The 15732-nt window shown below is 37.8% G+C and overlaps 3 protein-coding genes across 5 annotated transcripts in view; all 3 read left to right on the forward strand.

The window, feature by feature from the left end:
- The first annotated feature begins 66 nt into the window (after nt 1-66).
- lpcat4 (lysophosphatidylcholine acyltransferase 4) lies at nt 67-11336 on the forward strand. Its single transcript, XM_058626233.1, has 13 exons — nt 67-452; nt 3057-3420; nt 4328-4440; nt 5109-5169; nt 5610-5668; nt 6990-7024; nt 7986-8040; nt 8161-8243; nt 8442-8567; nt 8704-8860; nt 9499-9591; nt 9749-9884; nt 10746-11336. The coding sequence occupies exons 1-13, from the start codon at nt 384-386 to the stop codon at nt 10916-10918; spliced, it is 1524 nt and encodes a 507-aa protein (XP_058482216.1). The 5' UTR covers nt 67-383; the 3' UTR covers nt 10919-11336.
- Nucleotides 11337-12121: 785 nt separating this feature from the next.
- nop10 (NOP10 ribonucleoprotein homolog (yeast)) lies at nt 12122-13608 on the forward strand. The gene is made up of 2 exons (XM_058625496.1): nt 12122-12347; nt 13259-13608. The coding sequence occupies exons 1-2, from the start codon at nt 12294-12296 to the stop codon at nt 13397-13399; spliced, it is 195 nt and encodes a 64-aa protein (XP_058481479.1). The 5' UTR covers nt 12122-12293; the 3' UTR covers nt 13400-13608.
- Nucleotides 13609-14683: 1075 nt separating this feature from the next.
- Nucleotides 14684-15732, forward strand: part of LOC131456418 (solute carrier family 12 member 6-like) — a 31555-nt gene continuing 30506 nt past the window's right edge. For all 3 annotated transcript variants that reach the window (XM_058624747.1, XM_058624746.1, XM_058624745.1), the window contains exon 1: nt 14684-14804. The gene's annotated coding sequence lies outside the window, so the exon portion shown is untranslated. The remainder of the gene's footprint in view (nt 14805-15732) is intronic.

The following is a 15732-nucleotide window of genomic DNA, read 5'->3' on the forward strand; positions in this document are numbered from 1 at the left end:
GGAGGCGACAAGGGGGCGGGACAGGTGAGGAGGAGGAGGATACAATAAAGACAGGGAAGAAAAGAGGGGAGGATGATTTGTCAAGTCTCGTCTTTACTCCTCAGTGTGTGTATGAGTGTGCGCGCGTGTGTGTATGTGTGTGTGGGGCCATGTGGAGCGAGTAGACGTTTGTTTTTACTTCGTCGTTCGTTGTTTTATTCACTCCAACCTTTTTTTGTTTTTTGTTTTTAAACTAAACGCCACGAGACACAGAAGCGTTTCTTCACAGGAACAACTTCAGCGGAACTTTTCCTCACCTAAAACGGACTTCAACTGCCTTTGTTGTTATTTTTTTTTACATTTTTAAGCAACAACAACACGTATTTTCAGGTGAAGTCGTCACCATGGAGGAGCATGACTACCCTCACCCGTTCATTCACGAGGTGAAGCTGACCACAGCGCTGAGGATCAGGGTAACAGTCAAATTTAAACTTTTACTGTGGCTGAAAATGGGTATGGAAGCTAAAAAAGTGCCATAATACTCGATTTAGACGAGAGTAAGAACGTGTTACCGGTGATATATGTGGTTCACTGCTCTTCAGACAGAACAGAAATGGTCTATTTAAGTGTATCTGGCTTTACTGTAATGAAACAACTCTAAATAATCTGTGTGGATATACACCATTTTTCATTCATTTTATACCAATACCACTGATGGACGTAAAGTAATGTGTTGCAGCACATATTCAAGTGCTACTATAGGTAATTGGCACTATTAGAAATGCTGTCATACAGAAACAGCCTTTTGTTTGGACTTTGAGCGACCTAATGTGGTTTTGAATAACCCACAAGAATCTGCCACCTGAAAGTCATCACACAGTAATTTGACTTTGATGATCACAACTGACTCACAGCTTCCAAACATGATGTCATGGTGTCATTGAGATAAGGGTGTGAGCCAGAATTGCAAAATTAATCCCCCATCGATCATACAATTGGCTTAATTTTTGATTGGAATTTGAAAATATACCCAGTTTCTGCTACTCAAATTTGATAATTTTGCGATTTGTCACTGTTTTTATGTGTGTTTGTCAACAAAGTACATGTGTATTATGGAAACCTGTGGGTGTGGCCCATTATTCAGTCACATAATTGGCTTGTTAATCATCCTCGGAAATAATTAATCATTGCCACCCTATTGTGTCCCTAGTTGTATTTCATCAAAAATAAACTCAGTTTGTGTATTTAGTTTAAAAAAAAAAAATATCCTGTAAATTAAACCTGTAATTCATTGATAGAAAAGTATAAAAATAAAAAATTGGTCAACATATGAAGAAAAAAAGAGTTGCATAATAGGGACAGCTAACAAACAGGAGACACACCCTTCTCTAACATGTTTGCCCACAGTGACTTTCATGTTACACCTTCTCTTCCTCTAGTATTTTTGTAAAATAGTCTGTTTTTTTGCAGTTGCGCTTATCTTTTAACTCTGTTTTATCAAATGTAGGTGATCAGAACTCGCTGGCTGTTGTTAAAACACTCTGTCTTTTTCTTTTTTGTCCATTCTTCAGCTGGACATTCACTGTTGGGGTCATTGTCCTCCTTGAAGACCCCATGTTTTAGCTTCAGTCTCAGTTTTCTGACACCAAGAAAGTAGTTGCCTTTATTGTCTATAACCCTTTGTATTCTCACAACAGAAAATTTGGTCTGTCATGCGCATATTTCTTAAGATATTGTATATTCTGTACCTGTTAGATTCTTTAAAACGAGACATTTCATGATTATTGGTCACCTATTCTGATAATCGATTAATCTGTTTGGAGTGGTAAATAATTCAGCTTCTTAAATGTGAATATTTTCTCGAGTTTTTACACCATATAGCAAATAAATCATTAAAACTGAATCATTTTGGTTTGTGTACCAAAAGGGAAACAATGAACAGTTTTCAACATTTCATGGGCAATGAGCAAGTTTTCCAAAACTACACACAATCAATGAACAACATACAATTAGAAGGCCATTATCTTTAACATCAAAGTCAATACTCCATAATTAGCACAAAGTTTATCCAGTAAACAATAAAAACAATAACTCCAATGACAAATTATTTGATAAAATTGAAAACAATCCCTTTTTTTTCTTAAAGGTTATGCTGTTAGGAAGTATTCTTTCCTCCTTTCTGCAGTTTATTTTTTTATGATGCTATTTCCTGTAGAAAAACAAAAGAGTCTTTCATATTTATGACTGTGCAAACTAAACAAACCAGACCAGGGCTATAAATCTTTCCCACTCCCTACCAACTGGCAGAACGGGTGATAAGAACATAACTAGCAGAAATATTTAGACAACTGCTTAATCTGAACACTTTAGACATGTCGGTAGGATAATGGATGTTGATTAAAATATTTCCAGGTGTGTATGTATACATCACAGTCGTAGTTCAGGTTTTTAGGAGGCGAGGTTGTATGAGGTACTGGCAAAAAAAGTTCACCTCATAAAATCCAGTCTGGAATCTACGTCTGTACCAAAGTCCATAGAGAAAATCTGCTTTTTCAGCCGTAAGGGACACTACTGCTGCCTTATTTGTTTACGTTTGTGCCGCTAAGGTAATTCAATATAAAGGTTTTCAAATGCAGGAAGCAGCATGAACACCAACAGCTCCTGTGTGCTGTGTTGTAAAATCGCTGGTTTTCTCTGTTGACTTTGGTATAGGAGAGTGAGTGGTTTACAAAGTGACACAGATCTACTTCAGTGTAAGTCTATAAACCACCATCAAATGTGTCATTTTGTGACTTCAGTGTCAGAAGTCCTTTGTTCACGTTTACCTCAATGACACAAACTGACCACACGAGGCAGCAGTAGACCAGTGTCCCCACAAGCTAAACTCGCTGATTTTCCCAATGGACTTTGGTGCGGGAGAGTGAAGAGACACAAACTTTAGTTTTCAGCCAGAAAAGTCTAACAGTGAGATTATGCAGCAAAAATATTCTTTAGAATATTTATAGACTCAAGCTGGTGTCCCCTGAAACGTAAATGGAGTAGAAAGTTCAATTGTTGATTGTGTTGTTGATCTTCAGGGCATCATCCTGGGCAGTGTCCTCTTCCCTCTGCGCGTCACATTGGCGGCCATTTGCTTCCTCATCATGTGGCCCCTGGCGCGGCTACGACTGGCCGGCCTGTCCGAGGAGGAGCGCTCGCGGCCCGTCACGGGCTGGCGCCACTGGCTCTTCCACACGATCGTCTGGCAGCTGAGCAGAGGCGTCTTCCTCTGCCTGGGCTTCCCGCGGGTGACGGTCAAAGGCCGCAGGGCCGACCTGAAGGAGGCTCCAGTGCTGGTGGTCGCGCCGCACAGCACCTACCTGGACATGGTGGTTCTGTGTCCGACGCAGCTCGCCACGGTAGTGTCGCGGTCGGAGAATAAAAGCCTGCCGGTCATTGGAGGTGAGGAACTGCACACACCCAAACCTAATTCTAACCCTAGCCCTAAAACCAGGTCTTAATCCTCAGAAAGCCTGTTAAAGTTGTGTGGACCAGGGAAAGATGTCCCCACAAGGTCAAAATGTCCTCACAAAGATAGGTTTGTTTGACAATTGGTCCACATAGCTGATGTAAGACATATGTACACACACACAGATTTTCTATTCTTCTTAGTACTCTGCATTGACCTAACCTTAATAGTGTCTAACCTTAACTTAACCACAATTCAAATCTTATCAGCTCATCAGAAATGAGGTTCTGCCTCTTTAGGACCGGATTTTGTTCTCCATGAGGACTACTAGATCTGATAAAGTCAGCGTTTATGCCTTTGAAATCGTTTGAAGGGCCGTATTTGTGAGTTTGAGACCTCTAGTCTACATGAAATTATGTCAAATATGTAAACGTTTTAATGGATTTACGATCTTAATACTTCATTCTCACATTCTAACACACCAAAAATAATTCTATTAGGAGTGGAATACCCTGCGTTACGTATCATGTGGACTCAAACTGTTATAAACACTTCTTCACGCTTCTTAAATGTGATTTTTTTTATTGTTTTGTTTGCTCCAGTGTTGTTTTGTAGGCAAACAAACATCCCTCGTTTTTATAATTTCTGGTTTTTTTTTGGTTAATCCTTGTTGTGAAACTTATTTTTTATAATTTTCCCAGCAGACGCACAAAAACATTCTGCTCCCTGGTCGTGTAGTCTCACCCGCAAACAATGATTTTACGATTATCCAGGCAGCTCAAAACGTAAACAAGTGACTCAGTCCTCCAGCTTCTTATCAGCGCTGCTACTTCCTGTCTTGGTTTCTTGGCCGTTCTCCTCTGGTTCTGGTTATAATTGTTTATTTTTTAATCCCCACAGCTTTGCTGGAGTTCAACCAGGCCGTGTTGGTGAGCAGGAAGGACCCAGAGTCGAGGAAGAAGGCAGTGACGCAGGTCACAGAGAGGCTGACCTCTAATGGCTACTGGCCTCAGGTGACGTCTTTTATCACCATGTCACTCAATGCACTTAAAGACGACCTGATATTATGCTTTTATTAATGATAATTTTACAGTTTTGGCGGCAAAATTTAATTTGATTTGTTTTTTTAGGGTTTCGTACACACGAGAACGAGTTTAGGAGAATTTGCAAATCAATGTCGACGATGTCATAAAACGGGGGGAGGAGTCTGAGACAAGAAGCTGCAATGATAATTCAATTTTTGTCGCTTCTTAAAATATTTTCTGGTTTCTTTGCTCCACATAACAAAGAAATCATTAAAGCTGAATAATTTTTGGTTTGTAGACAAATGACGTCATCATTTTCACGTTTGGTAAACATTTTCTGACCACAACAAGCACTGGATTAAACGAGAAAATAATCGACAGATTAGTTGCAGTTTTTCCTCAACTGAGAATCAATCAAAACGCTTCTTTTGTTGAGTCCCAGATCATAGAAAGCGATCTGGATTTATTTAAGTGTGGAGTAATCTTCCCTCTTGGCACGAGTCTTGTTTGCTTATCTGATTTAATTACTACTAACCGAGGTGTAGTCTGTTGTCACTGATACAACAACGGTGCAAACACCATTGGGTGTAAATTGGAAGGAAACTTCCAATTTGGCCACTTTTTAACTCAAGTCACTTGTCTTATTTCTGTTCCAGATGCTGATGTTTCCAGAAGGAACCACAACGAATGGACGAGCGCTCATCAAATTCAAGCCCGGTCAGTATTTAACGTCTGAAATAAAGATACCGTTGTATTCAGTTAGTAAAATCTACACACTCTTAAGTCTACGACATCTTTAGAAGCAACAGTGTTTACTCTCCCGCACCAAAGTCCATCGGGAAAATTAGCGTTTTTAGCTCACGGGGGAAACAGGAGCTGTTGGTCCGCTGCTGCCCCGTGTGGTCACTTTGTGTCACTGAGGTGAATTCGAAGAAAGGATTTCACATATCTCAAGCGCCAAAGTCACAAAAATAACACATTTAAACTCACTCGTGGAGGCAGCAGTGATCTTAAATTGATGGTTTTCTCTAGTTTGGTGTGGGGATTACACTTCAGATTTTAGCATGTGTACATTTTAAAAGACTCAAAGGATTTCTTTTAGTCCTTTGCCTCTGACTTTTTTGCTGTTGTCTTTTTGTCCCTCACTCATTCATCAGGTGCCTTCCTCGCCGGAGTCCCCGTCCAACCTGTTCTGCTGCGCTACCCCAACAAAGTGGTGAGTGACAGACGAAGCTGCTCATGTCGATTCATTCACTCGGTCTGACGAGGTTTAAACGTGAAAGATTTTTTACAAAAGGTTTAAAATGACATGTAAATAAACTTTTGCTGTATTAGCGATGAGATACCGCACACTGATGTTTATCTCACACTGCTTATGTTATGTTATGTTATGTTATGTTATGTTATGTTATGTTATGTGGGTGAAAGTAGTTTGAGGAGGTTATCTCATGAATCATAAATCTGTCTGATAAGAATTTGTGATTGAGTTCAACGATGGTGTGAAGGGATTAAAGACTTCAAAACCGTGACAAACTTAAAATAATGACAAAAACAAAACAAACATTGCGGCCTCTATCTGCAGAACCCGTTATTGTAAACATCAGTGCATCGGCATAATAATTAAAATGAAATGAACAGGAAAAAATTAGAACAATCTTTTCATATTTAATCATTTTGTCTATTTTTCCTCCTCAGATTTTGATAAAAATCTTATCATTTTGTCTGGTCCTCACAACTTTAAGAACCTTTATCAGGGTTGGGGCTTTTGGTTTGGGTGTTAGGATTAGAATAAGGTACAAGGTTAGGATTAGAAAAATGTGAATCTCCACTAGCTCGACTCGTGACGTCATAACTAGGGGAAATTGCGAGTGCCGTCACGGGAAGAGAAGCAAAAGAATCAAAGCGAACAATGCCGAACTGTAGATTTAACAATCCAGATTATGTGGGTTAATCTCCAACATTTAGCAAAGTGTGATTCTCATCACTACAACCTGGGTTTTCATCACCGTCCATTTTGTATTTATTTCTCCTTAGCACACACTTTCTCCTACGTACGCGACAGGGCTGCGTTTGAGGAAAATAGGATCGTTGCAGCTCATGAAATAAAATGCCAAAGAATCGTTGTCATTTAGACATGAGATCACGTGTAGTTGTGAATCGAGATTGTGATTTCTTTCTTCTTTTTTTTTAAACAAAAAAAAACATTTATTGGGAACCCCTTAAATGGATGTACATCTTGATACATGAAGCACATTTTTGAAGCCTTCGTCATGTACGTGTGCCTCAGCGTCTTCACTCTGCTCTGCATGTACAGCACATGCTTTGTTGTGTTTTTCTCTGACCTCCTTTCCTTCAGTTAAAAACACAGTAGAAGTTTACTCCGTGACAGACAGACAGGGTGTGTTGACAGTGGAATGTGGAATCAGAGTTATAAAAAGTCTCCGCCCTTGTTTTTTTTTTGTTTGTTTTTTTTTAAAAAACAAACAAAGTCTGTGTCCACTGTTTTGATCATGGTGTTGTTTATGACTCTTCATCAGGACACTGTTCGCTGGACGTACAAAGGAACAGCCTGGTAAGTTCTTTTACATCCTCGTATCTGTCAAGAACTTTGACACAGTAACTTTCTAAAAGTAAAAGTACAGGATTTGAACACAACACATGTGTGAAGTGAGGTGAAGTCGTCTGCTGAGAATCCTGACATTGACAGTGGATGTGACCGCTGTGGCGTAACCTGCGCACATATAACAGAACAGTGAATGATTTTCAAATTGAAACTGCACCTGGAAACAACTATCAAAGTTTTAAGGCTGCAGTTTAAATAGTTTTGTTTTTCAAAAATTTTGGAAATATTCCAAATTGGAAACTTTAGTTTGGGAATTTTGGAAATATTCCAAATTGAAAACTTTTGTTTGGGCATTTTGGAAATATTCCAAATTAGAAATTTTAGTTCTGCAATTTTGGAAATATTCCAAATTTAAAACTTTCGTTTGGGCATTTTAGAAATATTCCAAATTGAAAACTTTAGTTTAGGGAATTTTGGAAATATTTCAAATTTAAAACTAGTTTGGGCATTTTGGAAATATTCCAAATTGAAAACTTCAGTTTGGGAATTTTGGAAATATTCCAAATTTACAACTTTAGTTTAGGGAATTTTGGAAATATTCCAAAGAGAAAACTTTTTATTGGAATTTATGTGAATTTTTCTGACCCTAATCATGATTTCTTTGTAGCCGTGTTGCAAAAGATGCAAAAAACATAAAATTATTTTCTAGAAGAAGTGAAGTTTATCTGAGGAGTCGTCCTCAGCTGGATCTTCTGAATTATTCTTATTCTTACTATTTTTGTTTGTTTGTTTCACGTACAGTACAAGTTAAAAAATTCTGTCACCGATATTTTTTACACATTATTGCGCGACAGTCTCGTTTCCACAAGAAGTTAAACCTGCGATAGATGTCCTGATTATAAATCAAACAGAAAATGACGTTATTAAAAGTTTTTATATGTAATTGTAACGTCACCCCTTTGTCTGACAGGTATGAGGCGCTGTGGCACACGACGTCGCAGATCTACACCAACGCGACGGTCGAGGTACGTCGTTATAACGAGATTGTTTTTTTTTTACCTTAAAGTTGTCTTGATTGATTGATTGTGGGATGTTTACCTTCTTTACTGTGAGTAAACAACAGTTTTCTTCTGTTTGTCCTTTAGTTCCTGCCGGTTTACCAACCTTCAGAGGAGGAGAAGAACGACCCCGGTCTGTACGCAGACAACGTCCAGAAACTCATGGCCAAGTACGTTTTTTAAATATGTACGACTTTTAATATACGAACAGAAAACCAGAGTTTATAACACTACACATGAAAACGTGACAATCGACCTAAAATCTACATTTATGTGGTTTCTAAAAGTCTTGGTTTACGCTGGTAACGCACCACTACGGTGAGCGATAGAACGTTGTCGCGTTAACGCGTCGTTTGCCGTTGTTTCAGAGAACTCGGCATCCCGGCCACAGACTATGTGATGGAGGGCGGAGTCCCCGTCAGTAAAGTGGGCGGAGTTTCTCTGCCAGTGGATTCTCCCGCCAGGAAAACTCTGTCACTGCTGCACAGGAGCAGGTGAGAGACGACAACGTCTTCTTTTCTTCTATTTTGATTGTGAACATACATACGCCCCCTGCTGTTTGATTTTTGTACTGAAAGTTTTTCTCCTCTCCTTTATAAATTTCTCTCTCTCTCTCTCTCGCTCTCTCAGTCTGGGGCCATATGGGGTGGAGTCAGCTCTGCACCAGTTGAGAGACACGTGTCAGTTTGGAGCCCAGGGGTCAAAGGTCAGCGCGGACGAGCTGGCGTCTCTGCTTGGACTGAAGGACAGAGAGACGGCCATGGCACTCTGCGGCTTCTACTCCAAGGTACAGTTCACGCTCTCTGCTCCGCCGCCTTCACACAGACGTCCAGTAGAGGGCGCTGCTCGCCACTTTCCTCACATGCAACTTAAATTTGTGGCTTTGAAAGGGAATTTAAAAATATTACTGATTCATTTATCAGTTGATTTGTAAATTAAACAGTTATTAATATGTTTCAGACTCTTATGTGAAAATTGTTGATTTAGTTTGAGGAAGTCTTGTGAGTGTTTTCCCCCATGTCCTGGTATTTTGAAGGGAAATTATGGGTGTGTACTTTTTAAAAAATAACATTCACTATCATGTTGCCGTGGTAACCAGCATACAGATCAAAGGAAGCTCCGCCTCCATGCATTTGTCCATGACAGCAGTGGCTCTTTTAGTGATACATCTGTCGCATTTGTTGTCCAAAGAGTTGCCACTGAAACGTTACATTTTGTGGGATTTTTCTTCGTGTTTTAAAGGAAACACTCAATTATTATAAAAACTGGAGGAGAACAAAACTCACTAAATTGTTTGGACTAAATTATGTTTACACTCATTTCATGTTTGTCCTTTTGTTTGTAATCTGGCTAAAAATATAAATAAAACTACATAAAATATACTGATGCCACTGTTTTTGTGTGGGTTGTTTCTTTTTATTCCAGGATGAAACTGTGGACCTCAGAGTGTTTTATCTGAGCGTTGCTGCTCTGTCAGGATTTTTCCGCTTCAAGTCTCTGCTCCACGCTGCCTTTACTGTAAGTCCTGCTGTTTTTTTTTACGTCATACCAACAAAAACTATCAGAGACCCAATAAGTTTGAGTCTGAACCTTTTAAATTTGGACAAAATAGTTGACAATAAAACTATTTTCAGACAACGGTGTGTGTTTTATTTTCTGGTTCTGTCTGTTGCAGATGTTTGACAGGGAGGCCACAGGAAGTCTGAGTGCAGAGGAGTTCTCAGACCTCATGGGGGCACTGTTGGGTTTCCCACAGCGCAGCACTGCTGAACTGTACAAGGAGGCGTCCAGTGGAGGATCACTCACTGAAGGTGAGTTGTTATTCTTTACTTCACCTGTTTTTTTTTTTTGTTTGTTTTTTTCAACTTCCTGTTTAACTCTTGACTAAACTCATGAGGACGTTAGCGGAAAACCAAGTGATTTCAGACAAATTTAAAAAGTAATAAATTCAATAATCAGATCATCAAGTTAGAATCTGTGACTTTATAGACGATTGGTTGTAGACGCAACAATTCAAAGGTTACGTAGGAACTTCATACATTTACCACAGGTGTACATGTGGAATCTGTACTGCGGATTAATGAAACAGTGGATTGGTAAATTTTGGAAAATTTGACAGAACATTTACAAATGGATATTATTATTATTATTATTATTATTATTATAATATTGTTGACAGAGAGACGGAAACTTATTTCCTCAGTGAAAGGAAAAATAAGATGCAAAGCACGATAATATAAATTCTCATGTCAAGGGGAAAATGTGAGATTAAAGGCATTAAAGGGAGATTAAACGCATTAAAGGGAGATTAAAGGCATTAAAGTGAGATTAGAGGTGAAAATGTGAGACTAAACAGTGAGTTTTAAAGGTGGAAATGTGAGATTTAAAGGTGAAATGTGAGATTTAAAAGCATTAATGTGAGGTTAGGAGATAATAGGAGATGAAATGGTGGAAATATGGGGTACAAATCCAAAAATAAGGTTTAAAAGTTAAATTGTGAAATTGAGATTTAAAATATAAAAAATATTGGATACAAATACGAGATAGGAGTCAATTATGAGAAATCTGAAATAGAATCTGAAATTTTTAACAAGGTTTTCAGACCTTTTTAAATTTTTGACTTTAGAAAAAAGGTTTGCTTGACACTTACTGAATATTTTTGTTTTGGTCAGAAAATCTGCTGCGAGTGCTGACGACCCATCCGACCTATCAGAGGCTGCTGAACGAATACCTGCAGCCAGAAGAGGCGGAGTCTCACCTGCTGGCCAATGGGAAGGCTGTAAACAATAACGGAAACATGCACAACGGCAACGGATCTTTGCACAACAGCAAAAAGTTTGAGTGACAGTTTTTCTCCAGACCCCTTTTTTGTTTTGTTTTTTTTGTTGTTTTTTTTTTAAAAAAGGACCGTATTATTCTTGATTATCTTGATTGATACAGTTCCAGAAATGCGAGGAACATATGACAAAAAAGATTGTACTTTTAGTTTGGTGGATGTTTATTTTTTAATATTGTTATCATTTAATCTAAAACTGTGTTTATTATTATTTTTATACAATGACCTTATTTTGTAATTGATGCCATTTAAAAATCCATGATGTGCCTTATTTATAAATTGTCCACTTTTGTTTTTTTAAACGGGACGAGGGAATGTGCAAAAAGAAACTGTTCACTGAATCAAGTTTATTTTTATGTTTATTTTTTTGTCAGAAAATGGTTTTATATTTATGAATGAATTAAACTGTGAATTGTTTTAACTCTTACGATACTGTTTCAGTGTCATGTCTCCACAGTTTCTTAACCACTGGACATATAAAGACATCAAAAATGTCTGCTAAAATGTTACTGTTTTGTTTTCTATGTTTATTTTAAAAAGCAGCAGAGTAGGGCTACAACGACTAAATGGAGAATTAAAATTGCCAATATGGAAATTTCTCTTAAACTATACAGTATAAATGTGATTTACAGTATGCTAGCAGTCATAGATTTCATGAACACAACTTACTCAGTATTTTCCAGAACTTAAGGAAAATTAGTTTTTTTTTATTGCATCTCAAATTTGAGATTTTATTAAATTTAAAAAGTGCAAACGTGAGACATTTAATTTGAAATTTCTCTAAAAATGTACAGTAAAAATGTCTAATATTTAATATCCGAAGAGTTAGTTGTCCTGAACACAACCATAACAATTTTTTTTATTGCATCTCAAAGTTGAGAATTATTTCTATTAAAAAGTGATGATCTGATTTACAGTATGCTAGCAGTCATAGATTTCATGAACACAACTTACTCAGTATTTTCCAGAACTTAAAGAAAATTTACTTTTTATTGCATTTTAAATTTTATGTTTCATTCAACTTTATTATGCTAGTAGTCATAGATGTCCCAAGCACATCTCACATCTTAAATTTCAGATTTTTTTCTTTCGATTAAAAAGTGCCAATGTGAGACTCTTAATTTGAAATTTCTCTAAACCTAAAATTCTGCGTTTCAATCCTACATTTCCCAGCATGCCATGCGCTCTGATTTCTGAACCGGAAGACCACTTCGATATCCGGTTGAAGACGACAAGAAACTTCTTCCGCCGCACGTGGAATTGAGAAGACGAATATTAACAATCGCCGAGTTTTTTCCCGAAAAAAAATCACCACAAAACCAACCTGTTCGACGTTTGTCGTGTTTTTTGGATCCACGGGGACAGTTTGTGTGTTTTTATCACGATGTTTCTGCAGTTTTACATGAACGAGAGCGGGGACAGAGTCTACACTCTGAAGGTAACGTCGTGTTTACATCCACCAGCGAGTTAATCTGTAAATGTGTAATTTAGCGATATTTACTTAGATTTAGACCCAACAACCCGGCATTATTGTTCCATTATTCGGTCCTGAAGCATAAGTGGATTTAAACCCTATACGTTTTCTAAACATATACTGTATTCAGGCAATGAGAAGGTTAATTTCGTTAGTGTAAAAAAATTATCATCAAAACAGAATAAACTCACTTTTTTTGCTTAAGAAAACCACATTTGATGAATCATAACAATATGTATAATTTTTTCCAATGTTTATCCTGATAAATGTGACTAAAAACTCGAATTCACTAAAAATGTATCAATTTGATTAATTTCTGTGTTTAATAGTGCAAAGGAAAAATATTCACTTTTAAGAAGCTGAAAAATGGGAAGCTATACATTGATTGTCAAAATTAGTTGACTATTAATGTGATTATCGATTAATTGTTGCAGCCCTGTTATTCTTTACAAACTTTTAAAGAGTTGTCTGATTAATGAAATTACATCTTTGTTAGGGGTGCAATGATTGATCAAATAATCGGTTACTAAGTTAATTGTCAACGATTCTGATATTTTGATTAACTAGTTTGAGTGTTTATTTTAAATGAGTTAAGTTTTTTTAGCGCCTTTTTATAGGTGGTTATTTTCGTTTTTTTTGCTCCATATAACAAAAAAGACTGTTAAAACTGAGTAACTTGGAAAAAACAAGAGTTTCTGACGCTGTATTGACCAAACCTCTACTGAAAATAATCATAAGTTACACTCCTAATCTTGTTTATTTATAATTTTTAATAAACGTTTTTATTTTCAAGGTCTTGAGTCCTTTAGACCTGACAAGATGTAAATCAAGTTCTTTGTGTTTTAATTGGAATTTTTCTCTTTGTCACTAAACAGAAGCTGAGTCCTGACGGGCAGCCTACCAGATCGGCTCACCCGGCCCGCTTCTCCCCGGACGACAAGTTCTCCCGACATCGCGTGATCATCAAGAAACGCTTCGGACTTCTCCTCACGCAGCAGCCCAGACCCGTCCTCTGAGAAGAAAATGGACGAAGATCAAAACCAAGAAATGGAGGGGTGAAGATGAGACTGTAAAGAAAAAAGGGAAAACCCCAGATTTCAGGGACTCTACATTTGTTGGTTTTCCACTGTCGTTGACGTCAACGATACTTTTTTTTATGTGCTGTCATTTTAGGTTTTTCCTGCAGTTTTATTTTCATGCTGAATAAAACCTCTCCTGATGGGTAGTATTTTTTTATTTGTATATTTGTGTCAAGAGTCAAATTTAAGGAACAGTAAATCATAAAAAAATCAGCCACATTATTAAAAATATGTGCAGAAAATAACAGGAAGAACACAAACATAATCTGCTGACATTCAAAAGAAGATCGACTCATGACTGACTTTCACATAATGTTCTCTGGCCTGTTTGTCTAGTCATGTGATTTTTAGCTGCAAACCATTAATAAGTGAGTTTGTACAGAAAATCCAATTTGACACGGTAATTTATTAACCATGGTCACAACAGTCAGAAACAAAATACCCAATCAATGTGAAATGTTATGTACTTATATGTTGATCTTAATAATATGTATGAAACTATATATTCAACGCATAAGTACAATTCTAACTACACATACTTTGCCCAGGAGTAAATCCTGTAACATACTATTTACATTCTATAGATCACTTAAAAACAACCTCAAAATGTAGAATAGACAACACAAATACAAATAACATTTGAATAATAAATTCAATATTTACATAGAATAATTAGTAAAAACTTTTTAAAACAATGCACAATATATAAACTAAGGTGTTTTGCTCAACCAGTGAGAAGAGATGTGTTGAAATGGCCATTTTAATACAGTATTCTATTTAAGGGCGTTTATAACGGACATTTACCCTGTGTATCCCGTCTGTGCTACTATAAAGCTAAACATGTCACCATAATATAATGTAATATGAGGTATTTAGCAACTACATTTCCCTGGACAACACAAATACAAACACGGTTTTACTACTAATAATATAAACAATATACACATAGTAGTATAATCGGACAAGTATTCTTAAAAACAATGCACAATATAAACTAAAGTGTCTTGCTCAAACCAGTAAGAGGGGATGAGCACATTTATACAATATATTTTCATATTTACATGCGTTTAAATTCACACTGCAAATGTCACCCCAATATAATATAATTTAAGATGAGGTATTTAGCAACTACATTTCCCATTTACATTTTTGCGCATGCTGTGTAGTCTACGGCAAGCGAAGTGGGACACACCGTGCACTCTCGCGTGTTTTTGTGTTGGGTCCGTTGGTCACACACACAAAAAAGTGTCGAGAAAATCTGCGGGAGCGGAGCCAAGTCCTCCCAGATGTCAGTGACAACAACCGCAGCGAGGAAGCTCGTCTCACCGCTAACCTGAGCCAGGTACGAGCCCCGTGTGTCACGTTTTAAACGTGCTTTCTGTGTCGCTGTATATATATGTACGTGTGTGTGTGATAATCTGCGGAGCTCCCTCCGCGGAGTTGACAGTTTATCAGCGGCGTGGCTAGCGCTAGCTTTCGGCTAACCTCATCCGACACAACCCCCCCACCTCCCTCTCTCTCTCCAGCCACACGCTGGACCCGTGGAAGTGATGGCTCGCTGCTTCACACGCTGCTGCGGTGTTGTTTGACCGAACGACTTAGCCCATTTTTCACCCAGAATGTACCGGTTTCGCCAGTAATTGGCTCATTTTTGGTTCATCACAAATTGGTTCATCCCAAATTTAGCCGCGCGCCTTTCCGATCTCAACCGGTTTTGAAACGCGTCCGCTCCGCTTTCACTTTAAGCCCACATGCCGCATTCCTTTTGTCACACAAACGCGGTTTAAAAGGAACGTTTTAAACAATACTATGTTCTCACACGTGTACAATAACGACAGCTGTGACTGGGCTTGAATGTGGACAGATATCGTGGTGTTTGCAGACCGGTTCAAGCCAGAATTGTGATGGCTAGCTTAATTGGCTTAGAATGGGAAGTGAGTGACGGCGAGTGCGAGCATCAGCAGCACCTGAAGCAGGCAACGGTTATTTTCATAACCGATTAATCTGTCTATGATGTTCGCGATTGAACCGAGTACTTGTTTGGTCCGTAGAATGTCAGAGAATATCGATCAAACCTGGAAATGACGGTGTTCTCAAATGTGTTGTTTTGTCCACAAACCACAAAATTATTCAGTTTTTTTTAAAAACTGAAGAAGAAGCCAGAAAATATTCACATTTAAGAAGCTGGAAAATCAGAAATCTTATTTGGGACTAACTTGGTGATTAATAAAGGTTTTGTAACATGGATTATGTTATTTACATTACAGCTG

This window comes from Solea solea, chromosome 3 (genome assembly GCF_958295425.1).
Source record: "Solea solea chromosome 3, fSolSol10.1, whole genome shotgun sequence".
Taxonomy (NCBI): Eukaryota; Metazoa; Chordata; class Actinopteri; order Pleuronectiformes; family Soleidae; genus Solea; species Solea solea.